This window comes from Rhinopithecus bieti, unplaced genomic scaffold (genome assembly GCF_001698545.2).
Source record: "Rhinopithecus bieti isolate Rb0 unplaced genomic scaffold, ASM169854v2 scaffold_11744, whole genome shotgun sequence".
NCBI lineage: Eukaryota > Metazoa > Chordata > Mammalia > Primates > Cercopithecidae > Rhinopithecus > Rhinopithecus bieti.
The window spans coordinates 199,133-214,435 of NW_016807094.1; the positions used below are offsets into that span (position 1 = coordinate 199,133).

Consider the following 15,303-nt stretch of genomic DNA (forward strand, 5'->3'; position numbering starts at 1 on the left):
AGGGTCTCTGGGTTGTGAGGCTGGGTTACGTAGCAGCTATAATGCTTGGACTCAGGGATAGCCCAGTCACACCGTTGCCAGAAAAGAGGCACCCAATCCAGACCCCAAAAGCAGGTTCTTGGATCTCTTGCTAGAAAGAATTTTTTGTTTTTTTTTTTTTTGTTTTTGAGACGGAGTCTCACTCTGTCGCCCGAGCTGGAGTGCAGTGGCCGGATCTCAGCTCACTGCAAGCTCCGCCTCCCAGGTTTACGCCATTCTCCTGCCTCAGCCTCCCGAGTAGCTGGGACTACAGGCGCCCGCCACCTCCCCGGCTAGTTTTTTGTATTCTTTAGTAGAGACGGGGTTTCACCGTGTTATCCAGGATGGTCTCGATCTCCTGACCTTGTGATTTGCCCGTCTCGGCCTCCCAAAGTGCTGGGATTACAGGCTTGAGCCACCGCGCCCGGCCAAGAAGCTTTTGTAGGACATTGACTATGTCTTAGTACCTCTGAGAACCCTTGCATAGAGCCCAACATAGATATCCCCACCAAAAAAAATGTAGTAGGAGGCAGTAATGACTGTAGACGGAACAAAAGAGAGACCAGCAAGGCCTTGCTGACAATGGAAGCCTGGAGCCTCCGTGACATTAAGGGGTGTCAATCCCGGGTACCCCACGTTCCCACCTCAGCAACATTCTGAGTGATCATATCCCAGGCCGTGGCTGTTTGTGCGTAGTCCCATGCTTCCTGGGGAGCAGCCCTTGTCACATACACCTGGTACATTTGTTTATTCTGGTTATAAATCATTGAGTTGTGGCTGCCTTGTTTTTAGTCACATGTCCCTTTGGGCTTCCAGGGCATCGTGAGAGCAATTCGAGATTACCAGGGCCCCCTGAAGGAGCACGAAGTAACAGTCTTTGTCCGAAGAGGTGGCCCCAACTATCAGGAGGGTTTACGGGTGATGGGAGAAGTCGGTAAGATGGGGACCTTTCTGTCCCCCTCGCCCTGAGTGTGGGTGACCTTCCTCTTTGGGATTCCTGATTCCTGAGCATCCGTCTTGGGCTCTTTCACTCTCTCTCCACTCCCCTTCCTGGGTGTGCAGTTTGGGTTTCCATTCCCTGTCCCAACACAGAGTGCTGTCCTAAACTTTGGTGTGGTCAGGAAAGCATTTTCATTCAGCTCTACACTTAACAGATATTTATTAAAGACCACTCGCTCTGTGCTGGGCTTTGTGCTGGTGATGAGGGTTACAGCCACAAATGGACAGACAGCAAGCCTTCATGGAACAGAGGACGCAAACTGTGATGTCAGGGGGTGCCGAGTGCCAGGAAGGAAAACAAAGCAGGGAAAGGGAGAATGCGTGTGGGAGGGGCCAGGGCAACCTTCAATAGGGAGATCAGAAAATGCTTGATCAAACTTGATCAAGGCTGGGCATGGTGGCTCACATACTTTGGGAGGCCGAAGCGGGAGGATCGCTTGAGCTCAGGAGTTCAAGACCAGTCTGGGCAACATGGCAAGACCCCGCCTCTACAAAAAAAAAATACAAAAATTAGCTGATTATGGTGACATACCTGTAGTCCCAGCTACTTGGGAGACTGAGGTGGGAGGATCACCTGAACCTGGGAGGTTGAGGCTGCAGTGAGCCATCATCATGCCACTATGCTTCAGCCTGGGTGACAGAGTGAGACCCTGTATCAAAAAAAAAAGAAAGAAAGAAAAGAAAGGAAAACTGACATTTGAGCAAAGACCTAGAATGAGGGAGCAGCACCATGGTGACTCTTGGAGAGGGAAGGACAAATTCCAATACCTGCAGTGGTAAGGGGCTGGGGCTGATAGAGTGGCAGTGAGACACTACAGGTCACAGGAGGACTTGGCCATCACTGTGAGATAGTAGGCACAAGAGGTATTTAAGCAGAGGAACCACATATTTATTATTGTTGTTATTATTTTGAGACAGTGCCTTGCTTTGTCACCCAGGCTGGAGTGCAGTGGTACCATCATAGCTTATTGCAGCCTCGACCTTGTGGGCTCAAGTGATCCTCCCACCTCAACCTCCCAAGTATTGGGGACCACGGGTGCGCACCACCACGCCTGGCTAATTAAAAAAAAAAAATTTGTTGTGAGATAGTGTCTCACTGTGTTGCCCAAGTTGATCTCAAACTCGTGGTCTCAAGTGATCCTCCTGGCTTTGCCTCCCAAAGTGCTAGGATTATAGATGTGAGCCACTACACCCAGCCAAGTGACACAATTTGACTTAGGTTTGAATTGAATAGGGTTAATTTTTTTTTTCTTTTTCTCTCTCTCTCTTTTTTTTTTTTTTTTTTTTTTTATGAGACAGAGTTTCACTCTGTCGCCCAGGCTGGAGTCCAGTGGCATGATCTCTGCTCACTGCAAGCTCCGCCTCCCGGGTCCACGCCATTCTCCTGCCTCAGCCTCCCAAGTAGCTGGGACTACAGGCACCTGCCACCACGCCCATCTAATTTTTTTTTTTTTTTTTTTTTTTTTAGTAGAGACCGGGTTTCACTGTGTTAGCCAGGATGGTCTCAATCTCTTGACCTCGTGATCCACCTGCCTTGGCCTCCCAAAGTGCTGGGATTACAGGCATTTTTTTTTTTTTCTGGAGACAGGGTCTCACTCTGTCACCCAGGCTAGAGGGTAGTGGTGTGATCACAGCTTACTGCAACCTCTGCCTCCCAGACTCAAGGGATCCTCCCACCTCAACCTCCTGAGTAGCTAGGACTACAGATGCACACCACAATAAATACAATTTTTGTACAAAAAATTAGCACACGCCTGGCTGATTTTTTTGTAGACGAACTTTTGCCCTGTTGCCCAGGCTGGTCTCGAACTCTTGGACTCAAGCGATCCAGCCGCCTAGGCCTCCTAAAGTGTTGGAATTACAGGTGTGAGCCTTTTGTTTTATTTTTCATAGAGCTGGTTCAAAGCTGAGGACCTGCTATGTGCAGTGGGGCAGGCGTGGGGACAGCACAGTGAAGTTACCAAATCATGCTCTTAAAATTAGAACATTCCACAAATAAACAGTAGGAGAAGATGCTAGGGGTCTGTCTATATAAGGAAGAGGGGAGTGTGGCATGGGAGAGAGTGACCATCAAGGTCAGAGGGGGCCTTTTTCAGGAGACGGTGCTTGGGTTGAGCTGGGAGACCAGAGAGCAGCCAGGGGAAGCTCCATGGAGAGTTCCATGCAGAGGGAGGAGCAGGGCCAGAGCCCTGGGGGAACGGTCTCAGGGTGTTTAGGAACAGAGACCAAGCACTGGTGGATGCATGTGATGAAGGCTAAGGAAAGCTGGAGAGCTGGGACCTGAGCAGGAGGAATACAGGCTCTGATAATTTGGTTACTTGAATCTTGCTATCTTGCCAGTAAATATATTTCTTGTTTTTGTGTCTTTTTTTTTTTGGAGACAAAAGTCTCGCACTGTCGCCCAGGCTGGAGTGCAGTGGTGCGATCTCAGCTTGCTTTGCAACCTCTGCCTGCTAGTTTCAAGGGATCCTCCTGCCTGAGCCTCCGAGTAGCTGAGATTACAGGCGCACGCCACCACACTTGGCTAATTTTTTGTGTTTTTGGTAGAGACAGGGTTTCACCACGTTGGCCCAGGTGGTCTCAAACTCCTGACCTCAAGTGATCTGCCAGCCTCGGCCTCCCAAAGTGCTGGGATTACAGGCGTGAGCCACTGCACCTGGCCTGTTTCTTGCTCTTGTTATCAGGAAGTGGCCTTTAGAAAGCTTTGTCTGGTGGTGAATTATGACAGCTGATTTGCCCTGGATATTGGTCTTGCACTAAATGCGCCAAACACTGATCATGGCTCTAAAAGGGCCTTTGCAGGATCACATGGACTTGGGCTCTTATCTGCAGACTTGAATTATGGATGTTTTTTTCCTTCCCTTACAGGGAAGACCACTGGGATCCCCATCCATGTCTTTGGCACAGAGACTCACATGACGGCCATTGTAGGCATGGCCCTGGGCCACCGGCCCATCCCCAACCAGCCACCCACGGCGGCCCACACTGCAAACTTCCTCCTCAATGCCAGCGGGAGCACATCGGTAGGTGCCAGCCTCCCCCAACCTTATGGGAAGGAACCATCTCATCTTTTCCACTAGAATACAGTCCTCCTCCTCTGTTCCCTGGGGGCATAGAGGAAATACAGCAGGAGTTAGTACATGGTTGGTTTCTGGATCTCTGCCAATTTTTTTCCTGCCCTGATCAAAGTAGTATAATGGAAGGACCAAGGATTTTAAAATTGGAACCAAGTTCAAATTGTGGCCGGGCATGGTGGCTTACGCCTGTAATCCCAGCACTTTGGGAGGCCGAGACTGGCGGATCACCTAAGGTCAAGAGTTCGAGACCAGCCTGGCCAACATGGTGAAACCGCGTCTCTACTAAAAATACAAAAATTAGCCGGATATGGTGGTACATGTCTGTAATCCCAGTTACTCGGGAGGCTCAGGCCTGAGAATCGCTTGAACCCGGGAGGCAGAGGTTGCAGTGAGCTGTGATGGCGCCATTGCACTCCAGCTCTGGGCAACAGAGCGAGAATTAATCTGAAAAAGAAAAGAAAAACTTAAAAATTGTTACTCTCTTACTTTTTGCTGAGAGAGCAACCTTAGCCAGTATTTTGTCCACTCAGGGCCTCAGTTTGCTCATCTGTAACGTGGGATAATATTAATTCATATCTTAGAGGATTGTTAGTACTTTTGGAAGCAGCTTATAAAGAGCATTGCCATGCATAATTTTTATTAGTTTTCTTTGGGGCCTTTGAGGACCAGTGGCTTTTTTCCCAGCTGTGACTCTTACCTCTTACTCTCCTTGTCTCACCCCAGACGCCAGCCCCCAGCAGGACAGCATCTTTTTCTGAGTCCAGGGCCGATGAGGTGGCGCCTGCAAAGAAGGCCAAGCCTGCCATGCCACAAGGTAACTCCCTGAGGCTTCAGGCATGTTCCAGGGAGTGACCTTTCGGTACCCTCTGTATCTCTCTCCCCTTTCCCTTTCCCCCCTGGGCTGGCAGAGGTGGATGAAAAGTGGTTTGGGTTTTGCAATGGGAGTGTGCCTGGGACGCGAGGATGGTATGACTTGAACCTCCCCTCTGGGCACTCCTGAGGCGGAGGACCCACGCTGTGCCTGGTCACCTCCATTCCCCCTATTCTCTTCTACCCCTGTTCTTCTTATGGGGATGTGAACTGGGCAGGGAGGCTGTGGAGGAGATAGGGTTACAGAAATTCCAGGAAGTGGAAATTCTCTGAGACTCTTCTCCCAAGTGGAGGGCAGACGCCGGGACCCCAGGATGACAGAGCCAGCTCCTACAACAGCAGTTCCCAGCCCACCCCCACCATCTTAGGGCCCTAACAGACATTCCCTCCTCTGAATCCCCAGCAAGAAAAACCCTCGCCTGTCAGCCCATCCGTATTTCAACTGATTTTTCTCTCCATGTAGATGTGATTCCTGCCGGCCAGCCCTTGCAGCCAGCTCTACATAAGTGGTGTTAGTTACCCCTGGGCTGGTACACCTGTGCAGCCTCTTCCTGGGACACACTTTGCTTACGGCATTTTGGGAAATAGTGACACTGTCCCAAATCAGCATCTTTGTCCACAGCACAGGTCAACCCCATGCTGGCCAATCATCTCATAGTGTTTCGTGGAGACAAAAAGGGGTTGGCATTAAGAGGGTGGGACCGCGCCAGCTGGAGAACCCAGAGTTCAAGTCATCCAGCTGTCCCTGCAGAGGGCCTGGGGGAGGCGCTGGTGTTGAGCACACCTGCCCAGCCTTCGTCCTCCTCCTACCCACTCTCTGCCCCTTTGGTCTTTGCTCTTTCTTGCTTCCATTCTGCTTATCAGTGCTGTCACCTCTTCTGCTGGCCTTACTCCGCTGTCCATTGCAGAACAGGAGAGGGATGGTGAGGGCTTTAACCCTGAAAGGCTTGTCCATGGGACCCTTCCCTGTTCCCACCCTCTCCCTCCAAAGCCTCCAGCCATCAGTGGATCACTCAGTTGCCTTGGTCATTTTCTTTGACAGATTCAGTCCCAAGTCCAAGATCCCTGCAAGGTAGGATGCCCCCACCCTGCCCCCACTCCGCGTGTGGCTTTGTTAGCGGGTGACAGTTTTACCGTGTGCTCTGTTTCCCCTCCCCTGGTGGGTTGCAGTGTCGTCTGGTCTATTTTCTGTCCCTGCCTTGGTGTGGCCTGACCCCAAGTCCTAAGTCTTCGCTCTTCCTCCCCTCCTATCTCTGCTCAGTACACGCCCCACTCAGCGCTCTCCTCACTGTGTGGCTGTTTCTGGCTCCAGACTTGGGAGGGGGTAGAGACTTTGGAAGGAGCAAGAGCCAGACCCACAGCCCTGGAGAGTGGAGTGGTGTCAAGGAGAGAGTGTCGCCTGGGAAGGAGGGAGCCATCCAACTGAATGGGGAGTGGCAGACAGCCGTGGGTGTCTGTCGCTGCTGGGTGCAGAAGGGGAGCCACAAGTCACCCCTGCTTCTCATTTACATCTCCTGATGTCATTTTCTCACCTTTCCTGCCTCAGCTTCACCACTGCCAGCTTCATCCTCAAGCTCCAGGGACCAGTTTATCTTTTTCTGGGGGTTGTGGAGGAACAAGAGAGGTGGAGAAGGAGGTAGACAGAAGCGCAGAAGGGTGTGCATCTAGAGACTGGGTCATTGGAAGGGGTATGAGCATTGTCTGGCGTATGAGGTCACATTTTATAGTGGACACTTCTGTGCATGTGCATTCACCCACTGGCCTAGCTGAGTGGATTAATTAGTTCATAGCATCAGAGCTTCCATTTAACTTTGACATTCACAGCCGTGGAGGCAGGGAAGTCTTTTGTTGTCCCCTTGCTAAGGGATGGGGGAGGAGTAATTGGCAGGGTTGATAACCAGCTGGAAAGGCCCGGAATGCAGCCCTCTGGCCACCTGGCTTTAATCCTGATGTTTTTGTCTCTGGAAAAAGTTAAGAGCAGAGTTAGCCCAGTGTGGAAAGAACAGGGACCGGCCCTGGTTCTCCAGGAACTCTCTGTGCTCTGAAGGGGAGGAAGGTTATGAGGAGGGGGGTTATCCTTGTTCCTTTCTGGAGTGTGAGAAATAAAAGGAGGGTGCGTCAGGGAGGGAGAGCAGATGATGGCTGAGCGAGCCCTCCCCTCAGTGAGGCCAGAGGAGGCCTGGTGTAGGGGGCATAGCCCCCAGCGCAGAGGTTCTCTCGGGCCTCTCTGCTGCTGGTAAGCTGAGGATACACCCTTCAGCTTTGGTTTCTCTGAGCTTGAGGAAGGGCCACTTCACCTCCGCCATTTCCTGCTGGAGATGCTGGTAGGTTTGTAGATTCCAGGCTTTGTCTTGATTTCTGTAGCTGGCAGAGTAGATAGATCAGAAGCATGTGCACGTGCATCACCTGTCGGGGGTGACATGATGCAGGCTTCCCCTGAGGATGGCGGGTCATGAACTCACGCTTGTATTCTCCCTCCTCACTTTCACAGTTGAGCTGCATTTTAAGTGATTATGTAATCCTGGCTCTGATGCTGGATGACCTCGGACCTCAGTCATTTGGCATCTCTGGGCTTCAGTTTCCTGGGACTGGGAAGTGGGGGAACTGGATTAGGTGGCTTCCCTTGTTCTGTGATCTCATGTCTCAGCAGAACCCAGGTGGGTCTAGGTGACAGTAAATGCCACATATTTGCAGCATCAGGAAACTTCTGCCATGAGAAGCTTAAGGCTGTGATGGGAGGCAGGCCTGTACAGGGATTTAATGAGACCATGAACTTGGTTAGCCAAGCCTGCTCTAGTACAGTAGGTTAATTAATACCAGATGCCACTGGGCTAGATGCATCATTCTCCCTAGGGGAGCTCAGAAACTCCCTGAGGGCTGCTTTCCTCCTCTAGGACTTGCAGGGACCCAGAGGGGAAGGTCAGCTGCCTGAAGTGTGGTAAAAGTCCTTTCCCTTTAGGCTAAGGACTGCACTTTTTTTTGTTGTTAAATATACTTGCATTGAAATCTTCTTTTTAAAATTTTTGTGAGTACATACTAGGGGTGCATGAGATATTTTGGTACAGGTGTACAATGCGTAATAATCACATCATGGAAGGTTTTTTTGTTTTGTTTTGTTTTGTTTTTGAGGTGGGGTCTTACTATGCTGCAGAGGCTGGTTTCGAATTCCTGGGCTCAAGTGATCCTCCCACCTCAGTCTCCTAAGTAGCTAGGACTCAAGCATGCACCACTAGGCCCATCTAGAGAACTGTATTTCTGCCAGCTCCTTTTGTTCCCTTACCTTTTGTTTTGTTTTGTTTTGTTTTTTTGAGACAGGGCTCACTCTGTGGCCCAAGTTGGAGTGCAGTGGTGCAATCTTGGCTCACTGCAACCTCCGCCTGCTTGGTTCAAGTGATTGTGTGTTGGTTTCCCAAGAAGCTGGGATTACAGGCACATGCCACCACACAAATTTTTTTTTTTTTTTTGAGATGGAGTCCCGGGCTGGAGTGCAGTGGCGCGATCTCAGCTCGCGGCAACCTCTGCCTTCCGGGTTCAAGCGATTCTCCCTGCCTCAGCCTGGGATTACAGGCGCCCACCACTACATCCAGCTAATTTTTGTATTTTTATTACAGACAGGGTTTCACCATGTTGGCCAGGCTGGTCTTGAACTCTGGAGCTCAAGTGATCTACCGGTCTCAGCCTCCCAAAGTGCTGAAATTACAGGCGTGAGCCACTGCACCTGGCCTGCGCCTTACCTCTTAAGTGCCCACTGGAGGGTCTGTCCAAGAGCACTGTCCTGAGCAGGAAAGAGCCACCTGGTAGAAGGGAGAAGGACAGGAAAAACAGGAAGGCAGATTGAGGGCGCTGGCCCTGTGTAACTAGCTTGCTGCTCCTGCCTTGTGCAGAGCCCTGGCAGGAACCTCAGTTAGTGATAAGGCTGCTGTGTCCTCAGCCCCGGCTGCAGCAAACCTCTTCATTGGACCTACACTGACCTAGAATTAATGCTGATTCAAACCCTAACTGGAGCTGGTTTTATGTCCAGATTTACAGGGTGGTAAGCATTGTTGGGACATCATTTGTAAGTCCTGAGCCCACCGAAATTGGGAGAGCTAAACATTTTTTTCCAATTACTTTAAAAATAATTTGTCAGGACCTCATTTGCATATAACCTGATGACACACCTTGCCTGGGAGATGAAGCAGGTCCTGTAGGAATTCTCCTGGGCATTTTTGACTGTGGGCCCTTCTTTCTCTGTACTTTGCAGAGCTACTTACCAGATAGGCAGGCCCTCTTAGCTTGATTTGCTCTTCCTGCCACCTTCATCCAGAAAAATCGAGGCACCTCCTCCCCAAGATCTCAGAATTCTGTCCTCTTGACATTCCTTTACGGTTGTGATGAGGCATCACCCTGTGGACATGGGGCGTGGAGGGGTCTGGCAGGCAGCCCTGGCCCCTGCAGGTCTCCGGGGGGTATGTGTTCTGGGTGCACTCTCTGTGTCTTTGCCCACCAGGAAAGAGCACCACCCTCTTCAGCCGCCACACCAAGGCCATTGTGTGGGGCATGCAGACCCGGGCCGTGCAAGGCATGCTGGACTTTGACTATGTCTGCTCCCGAGATGAGCCCTCAGTGGCTGCCATGGTCTACCCTTTCACGTGAGTTACCCCATGGTGGGAAGTATCTCCTTCCTCTGCTAAGACAAAGCTTGGGGCTGGGCACAGTGGCTCATGCCTGTAATCCTAGCACTTTGGGAGGTTGAAGTGGGAGAATTGCTTGAGCCCAGGAGTTTGAGACCAGCCCTTGGCAACATAGGGAGACCCCTATCTCTAGAGATAATTTAAAAATTAGCCGGGTGTGGTGGTGTGCACCTGTAGTCCCAGCTACTTGGGAGGCTGAGGCAGGAGGATTGCCTGAGCCTTGGAGGTTGAGGTTGCAGTGAACTCTGATTATGCTACTGCCGCTCCAGCCTGGGTGACAGAGCAAGACCCTGTCTCAAAAAAAAAAAAAAAAAGGCAGGGCTTGGGGAGTCAGCAAGCTCATTCCCTTTGCTGGGGAAGGCTTTGCCCATCCTAGAGACAGGGGCAGTCAGTATTCCTTTGTCCCTTAGATGAAAATTCTTTGAGGGCAGAGACCAATGCCTTTTCTGCCTTCTAGGTGAAATTCCTCCCCTCAGCTTCCCCATCCCCAGTCCTGACAGGTTGAGGATGTCCTAATTCTTTTACTTTCTCACAGTGGGGACCACAAGCAGAAGTTTTACTGGGGGCACAAGGAGATCCTGATCCCTGTCTTCAAGAACATGGCTGACGCCATGAGGAAGCACCCAGAAGTAGATGTGCTTATCAACTTTGCCTCTCTCCGCTCTGCCTATGACAGCACCATGGAGACCATGAACTATGCGCAGGTAGATCACTGGGTGGGCTCTGGGGGGTGGGGGGTGAAGACCATGAACTATGCATAGGTAGATCACTGGGTAGGCTCTGGGGGGCGGGGGTTGGGGACCATGAACTATGTGCAGGTAGATCACTGGGGCTCTGGGGGTGGGGGGTCGGGGACCATGGACTATGTGCCAGTAGATCATTGGGGGCTCTGGGGGCGTGGAGGGGGGTGGGGACATGAACTCATGCGCAGGTAGATCACTGGGCTCTTAGGTTGGGACAGTGGAAACTATGTGAGGTAGTCACTGGACTGTGGGGGGTGCGAGACATGACTATGCACAGGTAGATCACTGGGGTGGGCTGCAGGGGGTGGGACATGAACTATGCCACAGGTAGATCACTGGGCTCTGGGGCTAGGTTTGGGGACAATGAACTGTTCACAGGGTAGATCACTGGTGGGCCTCTAGGGAGTGCGGGATGGGGATCCATGAACTCGCGCAGGTAGATCACTGGGTGGGCTCTGGGAGGTGGGGGTGGGGACCATGAACTATGCGTAGGTAGATCACTGGACTCTCGGGGGCAGAGGGTGGGGAAGCAGGAACGGCTGCTGTATGATGTCCTGTCACTGCTGCCTGGGACAAAGGGCTGGGAATTTGGGAGTAGCCAGTGGTTTGGGTAGAAATGGTTGGAGACACGTGATCTTCAGAAGTCAGAATAGTGACCCAGGGCAGGTCAGTCTGGGCAGAGGCTGCTTACCTGGGCTTACAAAGAGGCTGCTCAGGCCTGGGACAGTGGCTCATGCCTGTAATCCTAGGACTTACAGGCATGAGGCAGGCAGAGGCAGGAAGATTGCCTGAAGCCAAGAGCTCAAGACCAGCCTAAGCAATAAAGCGAAACCCGTTCTCTACAAAAAGTTTAAAAATTAGTCCAGCCAGGCATGGTGACTCACACCTGTTAGTCTTAGCTACTCAGGAGGCTGAGGTAGGAGGATCGGTTTATCACCCGGGAGTTCAATACTGCAGTTACCTATGATCATTCCATGGCACTCCAGGCTGAGTGGCAGAGCAAGACCCTGTCTTTAAAAACATTCAATAAAGTAAAATAAAATATACCCTGAGCATGGTGGCTTGTGCCTGTTATTCCAGCACTTTGGGAGGTCAAGGCAAGAAGACTGCTTGAGCCCGGGAGGCCAGTAAAGCAAGACCCTGTCCCTACAAAAAAAAAAAAAAATTAGCTGGACATGGTGGCATGTGCTGGCTGAGGCAGGATGATCACCTGAGCCCGGGAGGTCAAGGCTACAGTGAGTTGTGATTACACCACTGCACTTCAGCCTAGGCAACAGAGTGAGACTCTAAATAAATAAATAAATAAATAAATGTTAAATAAATGTTAAATAAATAAATGAGGCGGCTCAGGCTCCACCCCACCCCCACTATATCCTCTCTGTGCTATCCATAACTGGCTTGAAAACCGGGTGGATGCCATGGCTTGTGTTTGTTGGAAGGCAGTGGTGGGGGGATTGTTTGAGGCTAGGCGTTCAAGACCAACTTGAACAACACAGCAAGACCTTGTCTCTACTTAAAAAGGATTAGCCAGGCATGGTGGCACTCACTAGTCCCAGCTGCTAGGGAGGCTAAGGTAGGAGGATCGCTTGAGCTCAGGAGGTTGAGGCTGCAGCATGCTGTGATCATGCCCTTGCACTCCAGCCTGGGCAGCAGAGCAAGATCCAGATCCTGTCTCAAAAACAAAAAAACAAAAGCAAAAACAAATCAGGATTAAAGCACTTTATTTTATTTATTTATTTTTTGAGACAGGGCCTCACTCTGTCACACAGCCTCCGCCTCCCAGGCTCGAGTGATTCTCGTGCCTCAGCCTCCCGAGTAGCTGGGATTACAAGTACACATGCCACTACACCTGGCTTTTTTTTTTTTTTTTTTTTTTTTTTAAAGATGGAGTTTCACCATGTTGGCCAAACTGGTCTCGAATTCCTGGCCTCAAGTGATCCACTCACCTTGGCCTCCCAAAGTGCTGGGATTACAGGAGTGAGCCACTGTACCCAGCCTATTTTAATTAATTTTTTTTTAATCAGTCAGCTTCCTAAGCCAGAGGAGGCCCAGAGAGACTCCAACATTTCATGATAAAAATATTATGTATTTATTATAGAACAGTTTCAGAATACTGATAAATATTGTTTTGTTGAAAATAAACACTTGAGGTCCCATTTCAGAAAAACATGACTGCTGCTATGAGAGTATGTCCTTATCTACACCTTTTTCTAGATTTGAGCAAAGGGAATAATACTGTATGCCACTCCTATAATCTGCTTTCTTCAGTTGCTCTTTCCACATCAATAAGCATTTACTAGCAGCATCACTTTTGCTTTTGCAAATCTTGTGATGGGCAATCTCAGATTAACATTTGCCTATATCCTTAATTATTCCCTAAGCATAAATTTCTAGAAGTTGAACTACTGCATCAGAAGGTGCAGGTTTGAGGCTGGGTACGGTGGCTCACACCTGGAATCCCAGGACTTAGGGAGGCCAAGGTGGGTGGATCATTTGAGGTCAGGAGTTCGAGACCAGCCTAGCCACCGTCTCTACTAAAAATAAAAAAAATAGCCAGGTATGGTGGCGGGCACCTGTAGTGCCAGCTACTTGGGACACTGAGGCAGGAGAATGACTTGAATCTGGGAGGTGGAAGTTGCAGTGAGCCAAGGTTGTCCTATTGTACTCCAGCCTGGGCAACAAGAGTGAGACTCCATCTCAAAAAAAAATAAAATAAAATTAGGATATTGATTATTTTGTTGAAAATTATCACCTGATCCCAGACTGGCTTGAGTTTATGACCGAAGAACATAAAATTGTTTTGATATCTAGAGGAAGTGAAAAAGAAAACACATTTGTTGAAATGGAGTCTCTCTCCGTCACCCAAGTTAGAGTGAGTACAGTGGGGTGATCTCGGTTCACTGCAACCTCCACCTCCCGGGTTCAAGCAGTTCTCCTGTCTCAGCCTCCCAAGTAGCTGATACTACAGGCGCCTGCCACCATGCCTGGCTAATTTTTGTATTTTCAATAGAGATGGGGTTTCACCTTTTTGGTCAGGCTGGTTTCAAACTCCAGACCTCAGGTGATCCACCCGCCTGGGCCTCCCAAAGTGTTGGGATTACAGGCGTGAGCCACCGTGCCCGGCTGCTACTTATTTGGTCTAGGGCAGAGGTTGGCAAATTGCAGCCCAAGGCAAAACCTAGCACATCACCTAGTTTTAGGGTTGTTTTCTGTTTGTTTTTTGAGATGGAATTTTGCTCTCGTTGCCCAGGCTGGAGTGCAGTGGTGCGATCTCGGCTCACCACAACCTCCACCTCCCAGGTTCAAGCGATTCTGCTCCCTCAGCCTCCTGAGTAGCTGGGATTACAGGCATGCACCACTATGCCCAGCTAATGGGTCTCCCCGTGTTGCCCAGGCTGGCCTTGAACTGTTGGGCTCAAGGAATCCACCTGCCTTAGACTCCCAAAGTGCTGGGATTACAGGCATGAGCCACTCCACCTGGCCCCTACAATACTATCTTGACCCTTTATAGAAGTTTGCTGGCCCTGGTTTAGAGCCAAAGAGAGATGATTCCTGGATCTGTCCCATGCCCCTCCCACCCCGTCTCTGGGCTGAGTGTAGAAGCAGCTCATTTCTCTTAAACGCTGACCCTGTCCTATGGGGATGGTGACAAGACTCGGAGGGTACCATGGAGAAAAGCCTTAGATAGCTGCTTTATGAGCAGGCACAGGAACAGGTGGACAACAGGAGGGTGTGAGCTTTTGGGTGAGAATGAACGTAGCTGCTATGACTGTAGCAGGGATTCTGAAATATCTGCCTCTGTTGGGTGGATCCACTACGGTGTTAGCTAGTGGAGATCAGTTTCGGCTATCCACCACCTGTGTTTTCAGGAGATGATTAGAGTGATCAGGAGCAGAGGCCTGTGGGAAAAATGAGATGCATATTGGTTTTGTTTTTTTGTTTTGTTTTGTTTTTGTTTTTGAGATGGAGTCTCTCTCTGTTGCCCAGGCTGGAGTGCAGTGGTGCCATCTCAGCTCACTGCAACCTCCACCTCCCGGGCTCAAGCAATTCTCCTGCCTCAGCCTCCCTAGTAGTTGGGATTACAGGCACACACCACCATGCCCAGCTAATTTTTGTATTTTTAGTAGAGACGGGGTTTTGCCATGTTGGCCAGGCTGGTCTTGAATTCCTGACCTTAGAAGATCCACCCTCCTCGGTCTCCCAACGTGCTGGGATTACAAACATGAGCCACCGCGCCCGACTGACATGCATATTGTTATATTCTTGGACCCTGGAAGGGAACATGGGGAATGGGAGGTGGGCCCTTGAACGGTGCTGTCTTGTTGCCCTTTCTGAGGCAGAAAGTTAACGGGAAGGGACTCTTGTCATCCTCTAGATCCGGACCATCGCCATCATAGCCGAAGGCATCCCTGAGGCCCTCACAAGAAAGCTGATCAAGAAGGCGGACCAGAAGGGAGTGACCATCATCGGACCTGCCACTGTGAGCTTCCTGTCCAGAAAGCCTTTTACGTTCGATGCTATCTTATGAAGTTCAGTGCCCTTAGGAAGTTTACTTTTTGACTCCTCTATCTCCCTCCTAGGTTGAGAAGGTTCCGGAAGTATTTGTTGAAAATCATTCTGTCCATTTTTAGCTTTTTTTTTTGAGACAGAGTCTCACTGCAACGCCTAGGCTGGAGTGCAATGGCGTGATCTTGGCTCACTGCAGCCTCCGCTTCCGGGTTCAAGTGATTCTCCTGCCTCAGCCTCCCAAGTAGCTGGGATTACAGGCACCCGCCACCATACCCAGCTAATTTTTGTGTTTTTAGTAGAGACGGGGTTTCACTGTATTGGTCAGGCTGGTCTCAAACTCCTGACGTCGGGTGATCCACCCACCTCAGCCTCCCAAAGTGCTGGAATTACAGGTGTGGGCCAACGTGCCTGGCC

General features: G+C 50.4%; 1 protein-coding gene across 1 annotated transcript in view; it reads left to right on the forward strand.

Moving 5' to 3' along the window:
• Positions 1–600: 600 nt before the first annotated feature.
• ACLY (ATP citrate lyase) overlaps positions 601–15,303 on the forward strand; it is a 34,989-nt gene continuing 20,286 nt past the window's right edge. The window contains exons 1-8 of the mRNA XM_017880228.1: positions 601–645; positions 811–952; positions 3,886–4,040; positions 4,818–4,908; positions 6,007–6,036; positions 9,454–9,595; positions 10,173–10,341; positions 14,756–14,860. Coding sequence (XP_017735717.1) covers positions 601–645; positions 811–952; positions 3,886–4,040; positions 4,818–4,908; positions 6,007–6,036; positions 9,454–9,595; positions 10,173–10,341; positions 14,756–14,860 — 879 coding nt within the window. The remainder of the gene's footprint in view (positions 646–810; positions 953–3,885; positions 4,041–4,817; positions 4,909–6,006; positions 6,037–9,453; positions 9,596–10,172; positions 10,342–14,755; positions 14,861–15,303) is intronic.